This window comes from Siphateles boraxobius, unplaced genomic scaffold (assembly GCF_051911475.1).
Source record: "Siphateles boraxobius isolate OS27281-9 unplaced genomic scaffold, OSU_SipBor_1 80, whole genome shotgun sequence".
Lineage (NCBI taxonomy): Eukaryota > Metazoa > Chordata > Actinopteri > Cypriniformes > Leuciscidae > Siphateles > Siphateles boraxobius.
The window spans coordinates 174,981-199,161 of NW_027509209.1; the positions used below are offsets into that span (position 1 = coordinate 174,981).

General features: G+C 36.8%; 1 protein-coding gene across 1 annotated transcript in view; it reads right to left on the minus strand.

Annotated features, from left to right (window-relative positions):
- Nucleotides 1-12,869, minus strand: part of LOC143730741 (discoidin, CUB and LCCL domain-containing protein 1-like) — a 39,897-nt gene extending 27,028 nt beyond the window's left edge. The window contains exons 1-4 of the mRNA XM_077221311.1: nt 12,589-12,869; nt 5,406-5,624; nt 2,617-2,760; nt 398-449 (exon numbers count right to left, since the gene is read on the minus strand). Of these exons, the coding sequence (XP_077077426.1) occupies nt 398-449; nt 2,617-2,760; nt 5,406-5,624; nt 12,589-12,664 (491 nt within the window). The 5' untranslated portion in view covers nt 12,665-12,869. The remainder of the gene's footprint in view (nt 1-397; nt 450-2,616; nt 2,761-5,405; nt 5,625-12,588) is intronic.
- Nucleotides 12,870-24,181: the final 11,312 nt, after the last annotated feature.

The following is a 24,181-nucleotide window of genomic DNA, read 5'->3' on the forward strand; positions in this document are numbered from 1 at the left end:
CCAGTTGTTTCATGGATCCGGGATACTATGCAACTGACTTATGCAACCTGTATTTTAAGGAAGAGCATTTATTTATTTACGATACATTATTCATTCACAAAGAAAATTGGTGTCCTTAAAGGTTGGATTTTTCCTCATTTTTTAAATTAAGGCTTTAAGATCAATTTCCAAAATATGATTTTTTATTCCTCTTTTTACTCAACTTTACCACGGGTGTGTTCACTTATGCTAGGCACTGTATATAGTCTATGTACATATATATATATATATATATATATATATATATATATATATATATATATATAGTCAAAAGATTGAAAACATAGAGCTATATCGGGCAACTTGTGTAAGTTTAACTTTTTAAGGTGTCTATATCCCAACACATACTCACTCTCACCTGTACTTTGATTCTGGGAAATGACTGCCTCTGTCCAAGCATGTCAGCAGCTCTGAGGAGGAAAGCAGAGGAGGACACACAATGAGGGTAAAAATGGAGCAGATGCTAAGTCTCCACAAAGGAAACAGGCCCTCCGACTCAACAAAAACAAGAACAACAGGACACAAGCATCACAACAGGATGACAGACCTACTTCCTGCACCTCCATGTCTGGGATGGAAACATATACATACTTAGATATAAACCTCACTCATGCTCACATGACAAAGCCACAGACTATGACCCCAGACTGTCAAGCTCTAAAAATGGCTGAATTTATATGTGTGCGTGTGTCTGTGTTAAATTTAGGCCTCACCGAAAGAGCCAAATTAGAGTACAAATTAGTTCACCCAAAAATGTAAATTCTGTCAGTAATTACTCTCCCTCATGTTGCTCAACCCCGTAAGACCTTCGTTCATCTTCGGGACACGAATTAAGATATTTTTGATTAAATCTGAGAGCTGGATCACTCCTCCATAGGCTTCTAAGGGATTGAAACTTGTTCCCCGAAAAGTTAAAATAGTCCAAGTGACTACAGTGGCTCAATCTTACGTTTATCAAGCGACGAGAATACTTTTTGTGCGCAAAAACAAACAAAAATAACGACTTTATTTCAACTATTCATGTCCTTCTCTGTGGGCCTCGAGTCAGTTAGCGTAGTGTGGTAGCGTAGTGTGATAGCGTAGTGTGATAGCGTAGTGTGATAGCGTAGTGTGATAGCGTAGTGTGATTGCGTAGTGTGATTGCGTAGTGTGATAGCGTAGTGTGATAGCGTAGTGTGATAGCGTAGTGTGTTAGCGTAGTGTGATAGCGTAGTGTGATAGCGTAGTGTGATAGCGTAGTGTGTTAGCGAAGTGTGATAGCATAGTGTGTTAGCGTAGTGTGATAGCGTTGTGTGATAGCGTAGTGTGGTACCGTTGTGTGGTAGCGTAGTGTGGTAGCGTAGTGTGGTAGCGTAGTGTGGTAGCGTAGTGTGATAGCGTAGTGTGATAGCGTAGTGTGATAGCGTAGTGTGATAGCGTAGTGTGTTAGCGTAGTGTGTTAGCGTAGTGTAATAGCGTAGTGTGATAGCGTAGTGTGATAGCGTAGTGTGATAGCGTAGTGTGATAGCGTAGTGTGTTAGCGTAGTGTGTTAGCGTAGTGTGATAGCATAGTGTGTTAGCGTAGTGTGATAGCATTGTGTGATAGCGTAGTGTGGTACCGTTGTGTGGTAGCGTAGTGTGGTAGCGTAGTGTGGTAGCGTAGTGTGGTAGCGTAGTGTGGTAGCGTAGTGTGATAGCGTAGTGTGGTAGCGTAGTGTGATAGCGTAGTGTGATAGCGTAGTGTGATAGCGTAGTGTGTTAGCGTAGTGTGATAGCGTAGTGTGGTAGCGTAGTGTGTTAGCGTAGTGTGTTAGCGTAGTGTGTTAGCGTAGTGTGATAGCGTAGTGTGATACCGTAGTGTGATAGCGTAGTGTGGTAGCGTAGTGTGGTAGCGTAGTGTGATAGCGTAGTGTGATAGCGTAGTGTGTTAGCGTAGTGTAATAGCGTAGTGCTACGTCACACGCAGGCTCACTAATGGCCGACGCTGGTCATGTGTGTGATGCGTGTGACGTACAACACAGAAGCGCTGCGCTGTTACACTAGTGAACTCACTCGACGCCCACAGAGAAGGAAATCAATAGTTGAAATAAAGTCGTTATTTTTGTTTGTTTTGAGCACAAAAAGTATTCTCGTCGCTTGATAAACGTAAGATTGAGCCACTGTAGTCACTTGGAATATTTTAACGATATCTTTAATAACTTTTCGGGGAACAAGTTTCAATCCCTTAGAAGCCTATGGAGGAGTGATCCAGCTCTCAGATTTAATCACAAATATCTTAATTCGTGTTCCGAAGATGAACGAAGGTCTTACGGAGTTGAACAACATGAGGGAGAGTAATTACTGACAGAGTTTTCATTTTTGGGTGAACTATCCCTTTAATATTGTTCAAACTTGTCTTTTAAAGAAACATCTGTAAAGGATCTGTAAGCATCCAGAGGATTGAAGGGGGCAAGCCACGGCATGGGTCCACCGCACTGTGGTTAACATGAGGGTCGGCCAAGAGACAAGAAGAATATTGGATTCCTGAGAGCTAAAGCTAAACATGTACAAAGTTGTGTTAAGAAGACACACACACGTTTCCTTTTAAATTAAAGATACCTTTGTGGTTTTCTGTGGAGTATGACAGCAGGAATCCTCTTCCAGAGATGTGCTGGCTGCTACGAAAGCGGACAGTGAGTTCGCTGGAGTCTGTGTGGATCTGCGTAGGCTTGGGCATCGGACCCCCGCAGTACTCCCAGAACACTAGGTGAAATGGAAGGAAATGTATTAATTAATAAAAAATTAGGAATTAGAATCATACTAAGGTATTAGCAGTGATGTACAAGTCAGACCAAAATTAACACCAGTCAACTTGTAAAAAATATTGTAAGAAGAGTAAAAAAAACAGCCAGTAAGCCGTTAACTTAAATTTTATATAAATAAATAAATAAATAAAAACTTGCACAAATTTAACCGTCAAATGTCAAAGTACATAAAAAAATAATAATTTAAAGCAAGAGTGAAAATAAATACCAATCAGGCACGGTTCTGAAGCTAACTCTCACTGTCTTCTCAATCAACAGTCTGATTGAGAAGGTGTAGACGTCATTTACGTGTTTTTTTGGAAAATTTACGACATGTCTGCTGACTGAAGGATGACACGTCCAACACAGATGAGTTTCTGATAAGCTCTGGTGTAAATCAAAACACTTTAATCTTTAAAACATTATGACCGAACGCACCAAAGGGTCAGAACACTATGAAGTGTTAATGACGCAAGTGTCAAACTCTGCGCCCAACACAAAGCTTTAGTCATCCCATGTCTCTCAACCGCTGTTTAAGAATCGCTCCGAGAGGAATTCCAGTCGTTCCACTTCAGGACGCTTTGATCAGTGACTGTGGCCGAGGCTCGACTCTGACACCATGACAGCGTGTGTGGTTAAAAGGGTTGGCAGGGGAGGAACCAGACGTAGTGTGGGAAGATTCATGTCCTCTAGGCTCTTCTTCTGGTGCTGTTAATTCTCTACACAGTTAATTAGCTCAATGGTTCTGGCTTCAATAAAAACACCCACTGCTCTAGTTTATCAGAACAACATTTCAGTGTAGATAGGAAAATAATGTCTCCAAACTTAATCTATGGGTGCACAAAAAGAAAGGCAATACATTTTTTCTGGGCAGGATAACCAAACAAGACCTCAGGTCGAGGGCTGAAAGATGATAGGCTAATAAAACAGAACAGCCCATTCACTTCGAGTGAAGCGCTACAACATCCTTTTCCCTCCCCATCTATAATTGACAAAACAGTAGGTGGTTAATTTCATTCACATAGTGGTACAGATGTAACCTAGGGTTATATATGGATTTTGGAGAGAACAGTTAGAGCATCACTGTTCTCTCTAAAATCCATATAACCCCAGGTTACATCTGTACCACTGCGTAAATGAAATTAACCACCTACTGACGAATTTCTCACTTCTACTAGGGTCTGCCAATGACTAGAAAGAAGCATAATGCCTATTGTAAATAACTTTTTTTAAAGCATTTTAAACTTTAAAGGAATTCAGAATGTTGGAACGGATTAAACAATTTAAACAAACAAACAAAAAAAGACTGGCGAATACAGGAAATGGAATTAATTCAAAAACTGCCAATCGTCTTTTTGTTTTGTTTATTTCTTTGTTTATCAAAGTTACCAAAATTGCATTCTGGAAATTTGTTTGCACAATTTAACCTCTGGGTTAACCCCTGGGAATTCAGAATGTTCGAATGGGTCAAACAAAAACAAACAAACAAACAAACAAAAAAGACTGGAAAATACAGGAAATGGAATTAATTCAAAAACTGCCAATCATTTTTATTTATTTTTTATCAAAGGTGCCAAAATTCCATTCTGGAGCATTTTTGCACAATTTAACCCCTGAGTATAACCAATGGTCATATTTTAGCACCCGTTTATACATTTACCTAATCTAATTCAGGAAAATGTTTCATAAATGACTGACATGAATTCTCTTGTTACCTTATTAATTGCAACGCATCTGTACTAGAAAAACTTGCAAAGCTATACATATCTTTTTGAATAGGAATAGTGCATAATAAGTACAGAATCTGTGCCATTTCCTGTTCAAAAAGAAATGCATCAGACTTCATCTGCAATTACACTAGCAAGCTCATTCGAAAAGAAAGATATTAGAAATGGGACATAACAAGTGACAATATCCCTAAGGAAATAATCTCTAAAACATCCTCTGACACACTGGCCTCTGTGGTTTCCTCTTGCTTTACAGTAAATTTATCAATGTGTGACTGGTGCCGACTCATGGTAATGCTCTGATTTAAAGTGCTTTACTCATGTTTACTCACAGTAATGTGATCTAGAGGAGTTTAAACTGACTCAAGAGCATATGATCAACTATATCACAATATGATTGCACAAGATGTTCACCTAGGCTTAAATTAGATTTCTAAATGTTTCCTACAGGATTCTGTTTCTGCCCAACACAGCAATATTGTCTTAACCAACGGGATCAGATTGGGGTAGGAACATCTGTTTATCCAACCAATAGAGGTTTGGAAAACCTGTTTGAAAATAAGCATTATGTTTGGTGCCAAACCTCACCTTTAAATTCAAACACAGCTGTCAAAAAGCAATTTACAAACAAAACTTAGACAACAGAAACAACTTAATCCATTATATTTTCAATTAATCAAACAAGGAAACCCTGATGCACTAAGACAAAAGATAAAGACATCAAAACACAAGAACCTGTGCCATCAGTCGCCACTGAGAATATCTGGTTTTCATATACTGTTTGACCCAGACACATGATCTAGTGACCACAAGATAATGGCTGAGAAAACATTATGTAAGCAGCATGTTCATCGCATAAATGATTTCAACAGCTTACCATTTTCCACCCCATATGATCCTTTTAGAACCTTTAAATAGTCTGACTCGCAGTACTTCTTCTCCATGTTCAGGTCTCCAAACTTGAGGATGATCGTGTGGCCGATGGGTACACGGATCCGCCATTCACACCAGGAGTTGTTGGGGTAAGTTCCTGGGTAGTTCTTGGAGGACAGGACACCACTCTCTTGACCCAGGACATAATGACCACAGCCATCATCTGTAAAAAGTACTATTAGAATTTGTTGTAATGAAGCATTGTGAATTCAGACCCAGGAAGAACACGACAAAAATTTTAATGTTTAGTACTTTTAAAGGGATAGTTCACCCCAAAAGGATAATTAGCTCATGATTTACTCACCCTGAAGCCATCGTAGGTGTATATGACATTCTTTTTTCAGACTAATACAATCGGAGTTATATTTAAAATGTCCTGGATTTTCCAAGATAGATAATGAGAGTAAATGGCTGTTTGACTTTGGAAGTCCATCAAAGCGCATACATTCATGATTAAAGTGCTCAACACGGATCTGCGAGGGTTATTAAAGGTCTTCTGAAGATCTGCAGGGATTAATAAAGGTCTTCTGAAGATCTGCGAGGGTTAATAAAGGTCTTCTGAAGATCTGCGAGAGTCAATAAAGGTCTTCTGAAGATCTGCGAGAGTCAATAAAGGTCTTCTGAAGATCTGCGAGAGTCAATAAAGGTCTTCTGAAGATCTGCGAGGGTTAATAAAGGTCTTCTGAAGATCTGCGAGAGTTAATAAAGGTCTTCTGAAGATCTGCGAGAGTTAATAAAGGTCTTCTGAAGATCTGCGAGAGTTAATAAAGGTCTTCTGAAGATCTGCGAGGGTTAATAAAGGTCTTCTGAAGATCTGCGAGGGTTAATAAAGGTCTTCTGAAGATCTGCGAGAGTTAATAAAGCTCTTCTGAAGATCTGCGAGAGTTAATAAAGGTCTTCTGAAGATCTGCGAGAGTTAATAAAGGTCTTCTGAAGATCTGCGAGAGTTAATAAAGGTCTTCTGAAGATCTGCGAGAGTTAATAAAGGTCTTCTGAAGATCTGCGAGAGTTAATAAAGGTCTTCTGAAGATCTGCGAGGGTTATTAAAGGTCTTCTGAAGATCTGCAAGGGTTAATAAAGGTCTTCTGAAGTGAACTTGACACACAACGTGAACGTAATGACGGCAATTTGACGGTTCAAACAAACAGGGCTGGGCAACCGCTTTCGTCATTACGTTGTACGTCAAGATCAAGGGTAAAGGCCATTGCAGAAATCCGCATCCGGATTTTTTTATTTTATTTTTAAATCGACCTCTCGTTATGTCAATCACGCTTGCACACTGTCTACGAAACATTCGTCTGTCATAAAAAAATCGGTGCAGGTTCGATTTTCTTTGTTTTTCACATCCGTAGCAAGCTGTTTGAATGGTGTTTTGACAATTCAGAGCCACCAAATCACGAATACCAAAAAACGCATACGAAATTTTCGGACTCAGTGTGCAATGGCCTTTACTCTTTTGGCATAAGTTGATGTGTACGGCCGTCTGCCAGAAGCTAGTTATTTTAGTCGAAAAAAGTTTTAAATATGGATATTTTTCTTACACAAACCCATCGCTTCAGTTCAGAAGACCTTTATTAACCCCGCAGATCCGTGTCGAGCACTTTAATCATGAATGTATGCGCTTTGATGGACTTCCAAAGTCAAACAGCCATTCACTCTCATTATCTAGCTTGGAAGAGCCAGGACCTTTTTTTAATGTAATTCCGATTGTATTAGTCTGAAAGAAGAATGTCATATACACCTACGATGGCTTCAGGAAGATAATTTTTTTTGTTCATTTTTGGGTGAACTATCCCTTTAAGTCTCTTTATGTTCACCATTTTTGCAATTCAGTTTGGTACCAATAATGGCAAAAAAAATCACCTTACAAGTTTAAAAACTTATTCCCAAATTTTAAAAGACAATATTATATTGATACAAGCTTCAGACCCGCTCTCTCTTGAAGATCAAATAGCAATCCAACCTGTTATGTAATGGCAAGTAAGACTCCAAGTGCACATAAATGTCTGATTCTGTTCCAACAAAAGATTGCATGAACTCAACAAGCCAATGCATGTCAACCTAACATAAACCAAATAATATTATATCAGCAGGCAGAAAGTTTAATTAACTCATTGTTTCAACATGCACATAACCCCTTAGACAAGTCAAAGCACAAGAAGAAACCTCTACTACTATAAGTTTTCTAATTAGAAGAATAAGATGATACAGCACATTTAGAGAGGAAATACGAGCAATGGAAGATTGTTTCTGACACTTAATCAAAAAAGCCAAAGGTAATTTCGACTTTTTCATTTCACAATTCACATTTTTTTCCCTCACAACTGTGAATTTATACCTCACAATTCTGACTCTCACAATTGCTAGTTTATATCTTCATGTTTATATCCCATTTAGTTCCAAATCCAAACCCGTGACTTTATTTCTTCCATGTAAAACAAAATAAGAATTGTACTTTATGCTCTTTTCCATGCAATCAGTCCTCACGGAGACTTAAGTTTTCAAACTTAAAAACAACATTTTCTCAGAATTCACAGTTTACATCTCGCATTTCTGACTGAGTTTACATTTTAAAAAAAGTCTAAATTGTGAGATATATACTCAGAATTGCGAGAAAAACTATTTGTGAGATAAAAAGTCACAACACCTTTTTTATTTTTTATTCCATGGCGAAGACATGCGTCCATAGATCAGTGACAAAGGTGGTGTTAGAAAATGTCAGCTGCCGGACACAAGTCTTGTGGATGATCCCAGGGTGAAGAGCTCCCACGCTGGGGGGTTAGTGCATGTATATGCGCATTTGTGCATTTATTGTCAAGACTACTGTTCGCTGATATGTTATGGCTCCGTTATGTCAGTGTCTCCCATGGTAAAGGCACTCACACCTGTGATGGCACCACCAAATCTTCTTTCCTTCCAGACAGCTGAGTCTCCAGCAGCCACTCAGGAACTTGGCGCTGATGTATGCATATAACAAACTCAGAGACGCCAGAGTTTTGTGACATTGAAGGCATTCTTAAATGACACAAGGAATGAAACAGGACTAATGCTATAAATAGCACCAGTGTTTTTCTAAGGGAACATTCGCCCACACTAACCAAAAAATGCTTTCTTTGACCTCAGCTGGTACTACGTCAGTGCTAAATACTCGCGGACACACAGTGGCCTTTGTGGTGGCGTCTGAACTCCATCCAGATGTAGGGCTGGGTCGTGCAAAAAAAAAACATTTGATGGACGGAAACCTCAGGGCAGGTGTAGAGGAATGACATCATCATGGTCATGCAAACAAACTAAGCTACAACGACTACACATTAAAATAATATTTTGGGTTATTTATTAAGAACTTCAGTAAAGAAGTAGATGTCAAAAAATAATCTAAAAAGAAATAGCTCACTTTTGCATTCATTCCAATGGGGAAAAACATGGTGGAGCTTCTGAAAGCATGTTGAGGAACACCTGGCAATCGTCGGCCCCAGGGTGGAGTGAAACATTCACAACAGAGAGACTTCTGCATGTACAGACAATCCGACGGTCTCCTGACATGCACCAGCTATGGGCTCACACTAGTAGGATATTCAATTTAGTCTGTGATACACTCTTAAAAATAAAGGTTGTAAAAGGGTGATGCCATAGAAGAACTATTTTAGGTTCCCCAAATTACACTTTAGTGAAAAAAAGTTCTTAAAATAACTACTAGTGTGAACGAAAATTTTAATAACATGATGAAACTTTTTCCACTCTAAAGAACCTTTTGTGCAATGGATTCCATGGATGTTAAATGTTCTTCATGGAACCATTAATGCCAATTAAAGAACCATTATGTTTAAGAGTGTACAGTCAAAAACACTTTGCTTAGCAAGAATACTGCCAAAAAGTAATAACTCTAAATACAACTATAATACAAAAATAAGGACTACATCAAGGGGAGCGATACCATGCAGTGTTGAACTGAAGTATTTCACCCTTGATTGAAACACACACACAAAAAGATTTGGTCATTATTTAGTCACAAGAATTGTACTTAATGCTCTTATCCATGCAATTAATCCTTGTGGAGACTAAAGTTTTCAAACAAAATTCAAAAGGTCTCAAAAGTGAGTGAATGACTTACAGGGAACTTTTGGAAACTAAATCATTAAATGGATAGTTCACACAAAACGGAAAATGATATCCTCATTTACTCACCTTCATGTCGTTCCAAACCCGTAAGGCTTTCGTTCATCTTCAGAACACAAAATAAGATCTTTTTGAAGAAATCTTTGAGCTTTCTGACTCTCCATTGACAGTCTACTAACTAGCACTTTGATGCTTCAAAAAGTTCATAAAGAGATCGTAAAACTAATCCATATGAATTGTGTGGTTTAGTCATAATTTTCTGAAGAGACACGATCACTTTCACATCAGTTGCGGTAAATGGAAGCTCAAGCATGTTCGCTTGATGTGCGAGAACCAATGAAGTTTGTTCTTGTGTGTCAACTAGGGTGACCATCAAACAAACCAGATGTGGGACGATTAGAAGTTTGTGTGGGACATGTTACCAACACTAAAACATAACCTGAAACTGTTATATAATGCTAATCTAACTTAATAAAAACATTTGTATTCTGCCTTTCAGCTGAAAAAAATACTTTGTTCTTTAGTCCCTTCCAGAAAACAGCATTACATCACAATATACATAACATGTCTTTATTTTACATGACATTTAAACTCAACATCACTGAGCCCAAAGGCCGCCGCATCATGTAGATCACTATTTATGAAACATTTCTGACCAAGACCAACTAAAATCCAACTAAATAAATAATGAAAAAATAAAATATAAACAAACATGAATTTAGATCATTGACAGTCTTATATATTCAGAATATATTAAACCAAAAACGTTCTTTTTTTTTTTAGAAAGAATGTGATTTAAAACAAGCACAGCAGCACCAAGTTGATCAATTCTGTTAAATTTAAAATTTAATTTACCGAATTATCCATTTGTTTTCTGACAGAATCACACGGAACGAATCACCGCTCCACATTTTGATTGACAGCGTCACAACCCACTGGTGACCGTGTTTACTCCTGTGCTTTCAACCATTGGATAGGATTTTAAAAAACGGCCCAGAAAAAAGAAGTTTTTTCAACAAACAAAAAAATTTCGGTTCATTGTTTAGAGCAAAAGAAACAAATGGTAAAAAAAAAATAAAAGAATCATTTTTGAAAAATTATATTTTATTCATATGTTATGCTATGTCCTCTAAAGTGGACACCAGGACGCAGTTGTTTTACATGTAATTATATGTATAGGCAAAGAAAAAATGGGATTTATTTTTCAATCACCAATAAATGTTGGGGTTTCGGGATTTTTTTTAACCAAAATTTGTATAAAGATGATTCTCAACTGTTATGAAAGATATAATGGAATGAACTGATACACCATTTTACTTTATGCAATATGTGGGTAAAATGATCATATATTAATATTCCCATTCAATGCAATGTATCTATACACTGCATCTAATGTGCACATTGTGTTCTTGAAGCAACATTTAATGAAAAAATAAGTGTAATAAATTGAGTAATAATTAGCAACATTTGAATAACATTTCATAGGAATATTGATGCACAATTTATTTCCATATTGACTTGATGTGTCTCCCAAAATGCCTGATAAACATGATTTGAGTCCTACAGTGGCCGACATGTATGAAATCAATGCCCTGTTCTGTAACAGAAAGTAATTTTTTTTGTTGAAACCCAATAGTTTTCGTGAGATGTTGGTTTATGAAATACAATTTGAAAAGTAGTCAGATTTAAATTATAATCACAATATATTATCATATTTCCATAAGAGTGCTACATTTGATCACTAAATTAATGTCAGACATTTTTAAAGAGCAAGGATAAGTTGTTTTCATGGTGAAACAAACATTTTGTATCTCTGAAAAGCCCTGAATGTGCTCTTCACAGGACACACCGGTGTGACATGTATGGTGTCAGAGAAATACACTAAAATATAATGTCCACTACACTGGACAAAACTCTATTTCTGGGTCCCAGGAGGATAAAAAGTGATCGAGTCTCTGAAGAAAATTTGGACTAAACTCCTCAATTCATATGGATTAGTTTTACAATCTCTTTATGAACTTTTTGAAGCATCAAAGTGGTAGTTGCATAGCTGTCTATGGAGGGACAGAAAGCTCTCAGATTTTAGTAAAAATATCTTTTTTTCATATCAAAATATTCATTTGTGTTCTGAAGATAAACGAAAGTCTTGGAAAGTACAATACACGAGTCATATAGATGTTTTTTGAATGTTTTCACATTCCTGACAACCTCAATTTCAACCCCTTTTATCAATTGTATGCAAAAGTGCAAACATTAACATTTCTCGATTTGTGTTCCACAGAAAAAGTAATAAAAGTTCTGGGAATAGACAATGAACTTTTTTTGACCAAACTGTTCCTTTTAATAACCAAATGTTTCTCCACTCCATCGTCTGTGTAACGCAGGCAATGCACTGTATACTGAAATTAAAATGAGTCCTAAAGGAATATCCCAGCAGTAAAAGACCTCAGTAGTCTGTAGTACAGTACTAAAATCCGAGACAAAAGATACATGTTTTTGCACAATGCAGATCAGATGCTGCTTTGACCATCCAGAGACACTGAGACTAACACACACAGTCCCGCTGTGAGAGTGATTCGAGGGAAAGTTGTGCCAGCATGCATGTGCTGTACAGTCAGCACATTTTATAATCAGCCAAATTAGACATCAAAAATCTTATCCGTCGTCCATGTCTAAAGTTTAAGGATATCAACTTTAACTTTAAATGGTGGTTTCTATGAGAAACACATGCAAGACGAAACTAATCATAAACACAATCCATTGGAATTTAATGTTTAGATCTCAGAATGAAACGCTCTGCGCTCAAGAATTAACCGGATCTGAAGCGCATGTAACAAAGTTTGAAACATTATAACTCCTCAGGAGCAACTGCAGGCTACGTTTACTTACGATGATATACTACACCATACATGCATGTTGCACGCAAACAACTCTAGATCCTCCAGTAATCTCTGACGCCTCAGCAAACACTCTTTTGTTTCCGATCATCTGCCGTGTTTTTGTTCACTTACCCGGTTTCTCTGCGAGCACGAGCGGGTGAATTGAATATAAGAGTATCAGTCCATGCAGTGCTGTGTGTCCAGACATCTCCACTCGAAACCGCAGGGAATGAGAGGAAAACGCGAAGGCGCATTGGAGAAGCTTCACGATAGCATGTTTACCGGGGGAAACTCGTGTACGTGTGTGTGTGTGTGTGTGTGGATCACCAAACGCCTTGAATGAACTCTTCTTCCGCGTTTCTCCCACAGGCGGCACCAAGCGGTAACTAGACCAGTCTGACGGGTCTGTCGTGTGTCCGGCTGTTAGTACGCGAGCCTACTAGTCGAGTACAGATACTGAGTATGGAATGGATACAAAGTGACACTGAATAGAAAGAGCATTTTTTCAACTTCGGCCAATTTTATATCTCAAGACTAGACTTTTATTAAACTATTAGATTCTAAAGTTTTTCTTTTTGTTATAATCTGTCACATTAAAAATTGCTTTGTTTATTTTTCGTTTATTTGTGTATTTATTATCAACAAGTGATTAATCTTGAGAAATGCTAGCATTACAAAGTCATTTCTTTATTATTTTTAAGAGTTTTAAATATTATTTTATAATAATAAAACAATGATACATTATAAGAATATAAGAATAACATTTATATTTAATATATTATAATAATAATAAAAGTTATAGTTATTAAAAACTTAAAAATATATTTTTTTAAATATTAAATTTTTTAAAAATGCAGACCTATCATTTAATATCTTTGCTACTTTTTAAATGCTTTTCAAATCTAGATATTGTTTTACCCCTTTGCTAGCGTTCTAATCGTGAAATGTGACAATGATAAAATATTACATTTACACTGATCTAAACAAAGAGAGAAATATTACATTCAGCATTTATTGTGCGAACATTATCTATATTTTCCCCTCAATTTCTCACTCTATGTTGTCATTTCCACCACAAACCACTAATAAAGTTTTTCAAAAGTTAGTGTACTAAGAGGAGATGAGATATCTTGTGGAGAAAACAAAGAAAAAGCAAATTTCTTTGGTAAATATATTCTTTTTTATCGTACATCACCTCCCAAATTGTGAGTATTAAGGATACATAAAATCATAGCTATGACATTAGCCTTAGCAATATAAAATGGCCACCCATTTTATTAAAAATAAAATGACATTTGCACCAAAGAATTAATGGTATGGTTGAAGAAAAAATACCCACAGTGACAGTTCTCTTGTGATGATCATGAGTGTATATTTCTAGACATTGTTAGAGGACAAATAAACAAAGAGACACTGTTTTATGAAAGTTTCTAAACATTAATCTGAACAAAACTATGTTTTATGTTGCTGTAATGTCAGGCAGTGGCCGGAGGATTTGCAGTAACATATGGCCATTCTAGACTCCAGGAGAGCACAGGCCTGGCTTTAACTTCCTGAGCCATAAAGTTTTATTACTGTCATTATTAAAAACCCTGCAGACAGTCACCATGCAAAGACCATGTTAATGATAACGCAGTCAAAAGGCTCATTTTTGCATGTGCATCTGATAGGCTTATAGCATAGCAAATGTCACAAAAATCGATTGTTTATATATATATATATATATATATGTAGGCATATATAAACTTTTATATATGCGACTGCTAGTATGATAGCTGAAGCTATTGTGCTCTCTGCTGGAGAGATATGCAATAATCTACAGACCAGTACAACTGTTTGTTTTACTTTTTTATTTCCAGGTCCAAAACACTTTTTCAATCTAAAAAACAAAACAAACAAAAAAACATTAATTTTTATTCTCTATCACACCGTTACAATGCAGCAGTATTTTCTTTTCAGTACCAGTTTGTGTAGGTAACTATGTATATAGCCCATATAAGGGTCATCTTTTAATCAAAAATATAATGTTGTACATTTATTTCTATTGTTTGTGTTAGTAATGTTTTAGTAACAAAGAGTCACAGTCATCACATTTTTGAGAATGAGTTTTTCTTTAAAAAAAAAAGGTTTATTGGTTATGATGGAAATGAGAATCCTCTATCTTGCAATTCTGTAGCATTTCATAAAAAACATGTAAATCACCGAAATAAATCATAGTTTGATCTCTAAACTGACCAGAAATGTTATATAATGGATGTTTACTGAAACACTGAACACTATAATTTGCATACTGTATATGTTTTCCATCCAGTGAAAACTACTGTAAAACGCTAGATGGTGCTGTTGGTTATATTAATTTGACAACTAAGCAATCTTCTGAAATCATCTAATGGCTCAAGACAGGTTACTTAAGAGTATCATCGACAGTAAGTAAACAGTGCACTAGTGAGGGTTGACTGTCTGTTCTGTCGTAATAAAAATATACATAACTGTGCCAGATATGATGTATTATTATGGTTGTTGTTTTTAAGCCTACACAGAAGAATGCAATTTTTACTGATAGAAATACATACAAATTTCAAAATGATCTGCAATAAAATTTTGGCTCCTGTACTGCCATAAGCAGAAGTGCAGCTCATAACTGGATCATCTCAGACAGATGGTTTGAATGAAGACCTGAAATGCAATACACAGTCAGGCTGTACAACATTATGTCTCATTCACACTTGGGTTACGACACCTGTTTGAACTGCCCATATAATTGTTAACAGAGCAGATACATATAACTGTGAATGATTAAAAATGTTTGTTTTAAAAAGTTCTTGAAATGCATTAAAGTCTTTCTTTCTTGATTGAGTTTGGTTTAAAATTAGCTAAATGAAAATGTTTTAAAATATTTTATAAGAACAAAAATGTGGTTGATATTAGACGAATCAAACACTCAGAAAAACAGTGATTCATTTGGGATTATTTCTGCACAATGATCTGAACCTAAAAATTAAAAATAAAACAACAACAAATGAATCAATGAATTATAATATGATATAATAACATTCATAATAATAAATAATGTAATATTAATGCACTCATGAAACAGGTTCAAATAGTGATCTAGCTTGGAAAAAAACTGCATCTAGGGCCATCATCATCTGCTAATTAAAATAATAATGTCAACATATTTTAAGTTATAGAAAGCTCTTTTCTTTATCAATATTTCATTTTAAAAGTTTAAAATTAAATAATCTTGCTCCCTTTAATGATAACATAACTGATGATAACTGTTCCCCTGCTGCTCACACACAATACACACAATAACACCAAACTAGTTTATTTGTATACGCTCCTGCAGAGTTCAACTGACTTCTTACATTTCTTTCATTTCTGCAGAGAAATCGTTCAGGAGCCCGTGCTTGAGGATGACATCATCAACAAATGCTGTAGATTGAGATTTATTTATCAATGACACAAAATCATATCAGAAATACGGCCGCGAGTCTCTGAATCCACAGGTTAGTGTTTCACCTCAGCTCTCATGTACTGCTTCAAAGACGAAGCTTAAGTTTGCATGGGGTTTCTACTCATTGGCCTCACATTCCTCACATACGATTCTTTGAACACAACATTTACATTTAGTCATTTAGCAGACGCTTTTATCCGAAGCAACTTATAACTGAGGACTAAAGCAAGCGAGTCATCGTGAGGAGGCAAGAACAACGCAAGAGGTGCTCAAAATACAAAGTTCAGGCACTGCTCAGAGTAGCAAAAAACAGACAAGGGAGGATTTAAAGGAGAAGGAAAGTTTTATTTTTATTTTTATGTTATGTAGCCTACTCACGGAAGAGATGAGTTTTCAGTTTACCCCTGGTGTTAAGATGAATTTTGGTCGATCACACGTAGAAAAGGGAGGCACATTCCCGTTTACACCTGGAGTGGTTCTTATTTCTTATTTGTGCATCCTCTCTTCCTCGCGTCTTAGCCCCGTGTGTCCTCGCTCATGACTCCTCTTCTTCACTCTTCGTTCCTCGCCTTCTCCTGGTGCAATTAAAGAATTGAGATCTCCTTCAAGATGGCTAACTTTGATCACAGGTCACAGGCTGGAGGACAGGATCGAGGAAGTTTCAATTTGAGTGTTGAGAAGCACCACTTGTGTTTTATGCTTCCCTAACTTGCTATCGGAATTAATACTTACGCTAAAAGTTAAACATGACAAGTCCTCTCAAGTCGTATTTACCACTGGGAAGTTCAGGGATCATTTTGATACCCAAGTTCCCGATTTGGGCGGCCCATAAACTTTAAATATGGCGATTGCTGAGGTGACTGCTATTCTTGATTAGTTTATTTCCGTAAAAACTACATCACCTTGTCTTTGGTTAAAGTAGTGCATATTTAGATATATGAATAATCATTTGAAGCGTACTGTCTGTTGTATTAGCCTACTCAGCGAAATTAGCCTGTATTTGACCGAAATTCCAGAATTGTCAGATTAGATGGTGCTGTGAATGTTAAAATGGTTGTCAATGAATGGGGATGTCAAATAAACCTGGTGTTCTCCATGATTCCTGTTCTTTTCGACAACAAAGCACTTGAATGAGACAACCTCGTAATCACAACTTCAGACGTATAGGACATTTCCAATAACACGTGACGGCAGCATTAATCCGTCGCTTTTCTACTTTCAATCGCTGCTCTCCTGATTTCTTCGAGGTCTATGTGTGGGGAAATCTATGAGCTTTTTCAGATCTAATGGACGAAATAATTATATAAGCTTGCACAATTTACATATGAGCACGAAAGGAGACGATAGAAAAACATATGGAGAGCATCAGCTTTCGTTTCTGCTCTGACAGCCGCAAGAACACACACCTGTGAGTGTGTGTTAGAAATCAGGAATGGTGAGAGAACATTTAGCTTGGTACGTTTTTCATCTTCAAACCAACTTTAGGTCTTCAGCCAACAAAGTTTAAATCCCAGCCAGCGCACTTCCCGGTCAGTAGGCGACCTTTTGTGGCTGTTCGAACGCATTCGACCACATAAGCGTTTACACTGCGAAAGAAATGCGGTCGAATGCGTTTTTGACTTCCTTTGGAAGTGGTTGAAAGAAGACATGCTCCCCCCCCCGTTTACAACTGTAGACCTATTTTGAGTCGTCTTCTTGTGGTCGGATTGATGAAAATGCTTCCTTATAAAAGATGTAAACAGGGAATATTACTGGGATGGACGTCTTACTGTATAGATTTTAAATTGTGTAGGCTAGAATGCGTTTTAAAGTGACAATGAAAGAAAGAGTCTCATGTGGCAGCAAAAAATGCAAAACACAGAAGCAGAAAAGTAAAAAGTGAAGGAAAGTGAATGTGTTTATTTGCCACTGGAGTATTTGATGTGCATTTTTCCTTTAATTAAGAAGAGGATTGCTGGAATACCTGAGAGATTTCATCGCTAGATAACAAAGAAACAATGGTGTGCGACCTTGGTAGCCCCTTTTTACTTGAAGGATAGGCTATTGACTACACTTTTAAACCGATGCCGTATTGCGATTCAGTTTATAGGAGCGTGGAGTGATGTTAAGTGCTTGACGATGGGCCAAAAAACACTCCTCCTTTTTTGTAAAAGAGATATTTAGAAGAATGAGGCACATTTTACTGAAGAAAGGCAAGGTTAGATTTCCTTATTCAACTGAACCGCTTTTCAGTGCAAGCTTTTTTATGTTTATGTAGTGTCATTCCAGTAATTTGGAGATGGCAATTTTTATAAGTGTACCATCATTTTAGACAAAACGAGCCACGGTATAGGTTGAGAAATTGAAGTGACCTTGTATTTGACTTTCATGTTTTAGGATGAAATAAAATCCTTCATACCTCTTTAAACCGTTTTCGTTTATTCACATTTTAAGCTTGCATAGACTATTTTCAATCCACATACTGTAGGGTAGGCCTACGCTTTCTCTAATGTGAATTGATTTAAAGGAACATCTAGTCACTTAATGAATACTGAACAAATGTACCAAGGCCCTTTGCAATGCAAAGCTTTAGCTTTTTTAATTTACTTGCATTGTGTTAATTTTCAAAAACGTATTTTAAGTCACTAGTCACTAGTAACGTTCATTTATATAGTGCTTTTAACAATATAGATTGTTTCAAAGCAGCTTTACAGTGATAATAGGAAATTAAAGTAACAGAGATTGTTTTGGCTTTACAGCAGCTCTAGAATAAAGTTATTGTACAGCTAAAGTTAGTTTTGATTGATTCACTTCCGTCGCAACGATCATTAGTTATTAATTTGCTAACTTGCTGATACGGCCTGGATCCGGCGGACTGCGGTAAACCTCGGGATAAACAGAGAGACTAATATTAGCGTAGACGCCATTCTTCTTATGATGTAACGAGTACATCAGGATTTATGGGAAGAGTTCCCGGTTCCGGCTGATCTAATCTAAGCAGCCTAACATTGAATTATAGAAGTCTATAGAGTGTTATGTGTATGCTAAGCCAAAGAGATGTGTTTTTAGTCTAGATTTGAACTGACAGACTGTGTCTGCTTCACGGACAATGTTAGGAAGATTGTTCCAAAGTTTTGGTGCTAAATAGGAAAAGGATCTACCGCCAGCAGTCGATTTAGATATTCTAGGTATTATCAACTGGCCGGAGTTTTGAGATCGCAATAGACGTGAAGGACTATAATGCGTTAAGAGCTCGCTCAAGTACTGGGGAGCTAAACCATTTAATGCTTTGTAAGTAATCAGCAATATTTTGAAATTTAAACGATGTTTAATAGGGAGCCAATGCAGTGTTGACAGAACCGGGCTAATATGGTCGTACTTCCTGGTTCTGGTAAGAACTCTAGCGGCTGCGTTTTGAACTAGCTGTAGTTTGTTTATTAAGCGTGCAGGGCAACCACCCAGTAGAGCATTACAATAATCTAGCCTTGATGTCATGAACGCATGAACTAGTTGTTACGCATTTGTCATTGAGAGCAAATGACATAATTTAGATATATTTTTAAGATGGAAAAATGCGGTTACAGACACTAGACACGTGACTTTCAAATGAAAAGCATTAATTAAAAAATAACAAAGCAACAAGGCAAAGTCCTAAAAACCTAGCCTTATAGTTCCATTCCTCCTCATAAGAGGTCTTTTTGTGTGTTTTATTGAAAAAAATGTTCAAGGAAGATAACAGATTCCTGACCAAACTGTTTCAAATCATAGGAGAGCGAGCATTTAGGGTTTCTTTACTCTATTAATTGTCTTTCAACGTTGCTGCTTCATAATGGACTTCGAGATGAGGTTTCAAAGACATCAGGAACACTTTTGGAAAAAGAATTTGAGGTGATGGAACTCGCTTTCATGCTCTCTAAAACCCATAGACTCCATTTTGTGAAACCAAGAACATGCTGTGGCGCTTTGTAAAAATCACTATACCTTCATCTGGTTCAAGGTTTTTGATGGATAATAGCTATTCTAGGCCAAAAAAGGCAATGTACATGTACGGATAAATCGTGTCTGAGCCGAAACTAGTCAGACACTTATTCCGACACTAGACTGAAAGGATGAATGTGAGAAGGAAGTCCAAGGTTATGTGCTTACACTTCTGTTCTGACGTCTCTTAAGATCCTTGTAATTGTTATAAATCCTTAGGAAGCATTAGGAACAAAAACATACTTTGCCTCTTTTGACAAATCAATGAAATGGTTGTTTAAAGAAATTTGGTTTAATTTCAGCTGAGTGATAAATAAGTTCAAACTATAAATAGGTTGAAAAATACATTGATAAAAAGTGAATGTGTAGGTTATTTGTTGCTTTCAAGGTGCTTTGGGTAAAAACCATCAAAACATCATGAAGGTAAAGCCAAAGGTAATGTTCAATTACTGCAGTAAAACATCTGTGCACGTTTTCTTTTCAACTCTGATTCAAGCTGGATGGAATTTTTATTCGTTTTCTCAGTCGCTTTTGGTACATACGTTTCTCCAGATCGCAACTGAAATTCGTTTGTTATTATGTTTCAAGAATATTTGCTATACATTTCTATTAGACTTTTTTGTAAATGTGTCCTAAATTGATGGATTGCGCAGATGAAACTTGAATTTCACTAATGAAGGGGAATCTAAAGCATAAGATCAACCAATGATCAACCAGTTCTCTAAAATAGCTCAAAGATGCATCTCATGAAGCTTCATTTGGCAAGAATAGAAAAAGCTTCCCTGACTGATAAAAGTACCACTCAAAAAGAAGTCAATTAATCAAAAGTCAACATCATTTCATAGGTTTATTACAATCATATTATGCCAGATCGGGGCAACTAAGTTACAGCAACCTGTATGATAGTCTAGGAAACACCCACTTCCATCTAGACAATTTTTCACACACACTTCCCACCATACCCTCCTGATATCTTTCCTTCCATAGATATACCCCTAGAAATTTCAGCCATTCCTTTCCCCATTTAACTCCACCCAGGCGTACTGGAAGAGGCTTCTATTGCCAAATCCCTATAATAAACCCTTCACTTTTATTCCAGTTGACCTTTTCTTAAATGTTTTGGCTTTATTTTAACCCTTAAACTGTCAGCGTTGATTGCAGCAGAGATGAAACAGGATCTAATTGCAGCAGTCTTTATTTAGAAATAAACTCAAATCTGCACAAAACAGAATCTCAGGAACAGAACAACCAACTAAACACAATGTAGAACTGACAATGAACTGAAAAAAACAGCAAACAAGAGGGGCTTAAACTAAACACACCTGAACAGAGCTAAACCAATCAGTAACCATGGAGACAGACAGACAGGGGACGGAGGAAGACTGAACTAATTAACAACCAATCTAGAAACAAAGACATGAACAGAACAGAACAAAAACAAAAACAAACTTTAAACATGCACAAATAAACTCAAAACGTGACATACAGTAAATGCATACCTCAGGTCTTTAGTGACCCGGGACATCATTCACTGCCCTCCTCCTCCTCCTCATTCATTTTTTAAGGTTAGACATAAATCTTCTTAGTATTCCTCAATCAATTCATTATAATAAAAAAAGTTATAAAAAGAAAAACGGGAAAACATTATGTTTTTCTTAATTGACAAAGTAGGTGTTCAATTTCTGAAGAATAGAGTTGTCCTGATGAAGGATATCCCCGTCTAATACCTCTTTTTATTAAAACTGGCTGGTCCACCTTCCACTCTAGCATGACTGATGCCCCAGTGTATAAAAGATTTGTCCCTGATAAAAGACCATTAAAAAACAATTCCAAAAGCTCTGAGAGTGTTAAACACTCCAGTTAAACTGGCCTCCCGTTTTTTAAAAGACCACAGTCGCCTTTCTTGAGTAGTAAAGAAAGTACAACTCTTAGGTGAGAGAGAGAGAGAGAGAGAGAGAGAGAGAGAGAGAGAGAGAGAGAGAGAGAGAGAGAGAGAGAGAGAGAGAGAGAGAGAGAGAGAGAGAGAGAGAGAGAGAGAGAGAGAGAGAGAGAGAGAGAGAGAGAGAGAGAGAGAGAGAGAGAGAGAGAGAGAGAGAGAGAGAGAGAGAGAGAGAGAGAGAGAGAGAGAGAGAGAGAGAGATTACTGTAGAACTGTAATACATTCAGCATATCTGTGACATTGGCATGATTATAAAATAGTAATCTTCTCATGTTAGGTAAAACATTCTTGGACCCCAATTGACTAGAGAATTTGGAGAGCTCCAGTGTGTCCCGTCCCTGTAAGAGACAACACATCTCCCTTCAGTGCGGCACAGCTGTCTGTGTGGAAAGAGAATACCCAGCAGCACCGTAACCCGTCACATCAATCTCTGCCCGCTTGACAGGCGCTATGCCCACCTGTTCATGGGCACTGCTTTCCTGGCCTCAGCGTGGGGTTACGTGTGTGTGTGTGTGTGTGTGTGTGTCAGTCAGGGGTCTGGCTGCTTGTACTCTTCAAGCCTTAGATTACACATGTGCACTTTTATGACACAGGCTACTGTTTATGTCACAATCTTTTGTATTTAATATCCAAATGACATGACATTTTGGTCGCTTTGGATAAAAGTGTCTGATAAATGACTAAATGTAAATGTATTGTAAATGACATTTCAAGCAGTAACAGCAGTATGACTTGCTTTACTACATCTAAATCTATTTTGTGATCAAGTTTTTAATGTTGTTTATAGGTCTATATGACGTTTTTAGATGTTTGATAACGTAAGTCAGTCCAAAGTCTAACCATATAATTTACCTCTATGTGTGCCGTCATTGAGAGCGATATATAAAACAAATTACCATTCTGATACATCGCCTTGTAGACGACCCTGTATAATTCACTCTTCCTCTTCTTCTTTGGAATCAGTTTCTAGTTCAAACATATACTATAGCTGCCAACTCTCACGCATTTGACACTGTTCTCACGCTCTCACGCCACACATCTATTGTCTCGCGCAGTGATAAAACATCTGACACGGACAACGCACCGACAGACAAGACAGAGAAGGTCACTTTTGATATGAAACAAAGTCTCAGCTTTCAAATTCTGTCAATTTAAAGACAAAATTCAAATGATAAATATTGTTTTGGCGCTCTTAAATGTCGCGTGACTTCTCTTTATTATTAGTTATAGCACCAAATAAACATGAATGAACATCAGAAGGTGTTTTGAAAGATACAGTACACCTTACAGAAATGCATCATGCCTCATAATTCATTAAATGAGTGTTTCAACTATAGTTACTACACTTTTACAAAAAAAAAAAAACATGGTTAATTTCCCTAATGGTATGGCACGTTTTGGAACGCAAGTTAACTCTATAGAGGTGCATTTTGCTAAATATGCACTGCTACATATTTATTATATTTTTACCCTTATATCACTAATAAAAATATTGTAACATTATTATAAAACCACATTGTTAATTTTAACTTTTAAAAATCATACCAGCTGACAGGTTTCCCTGTATGTTTACTCTATAGTATAGTCCAAGAGGGTGTGAGTGAGTGGAGGCGGGGCTAATTTGCATATTCATGGTTCCACATCTACTAAATGAAGCAAGGGTGTCGAGTTACATTCAAGCTATTTTAAGTCATGAAGAATTTTTTTGTTTGTAATTTTGATTATTAAAGATGAGTTTTAATAGATAAAATGATTGGCTGCAGCGGGACTCATTTTACTCTGACACGCAAGACTTTTATTATCTCACTGAAAGCAAAGTACACATAATCAAGATGTGAAATGGATCTTACATCACTTCGTATGCACTCAATCTGATTTGATCATATTTATGGGTTTTAAGCTAAATCTTTTGATTTACTTGCATCATCTTTTCTCAAGATAATCACCCCAACAAATTAGATTTTAATGTGCATTCAGCACAGATCTGATGAAATATCTTTGAATTCTATGCTAATATAGTAATAGTCATCAAGACTTGACATAAATAACACATGCAACAACTGCTGTGGAAGTGTGAGCGTCTGAAAGACTGGCATCAGTTTGACAGATCGCATATAGTCACCATGACCTGATCATGAACTTAGTTGTCATGCAATCAACAATATAGACTTGTTTTAATATATTCACAGTCAACAGTTAAACAGTTAGTTAAACTGATATTCTCAATTCAATTATGTCTATTGTCATTATGCTCTATATGATGTAGGGTGGGGTAGAAATATCATGTAAATATTATATAATCTTGGAATACAGAATGGAATATTTCTAAGGATCATGTGACGCTGAAGACTGGAGTAATGCTGAAAACTCAG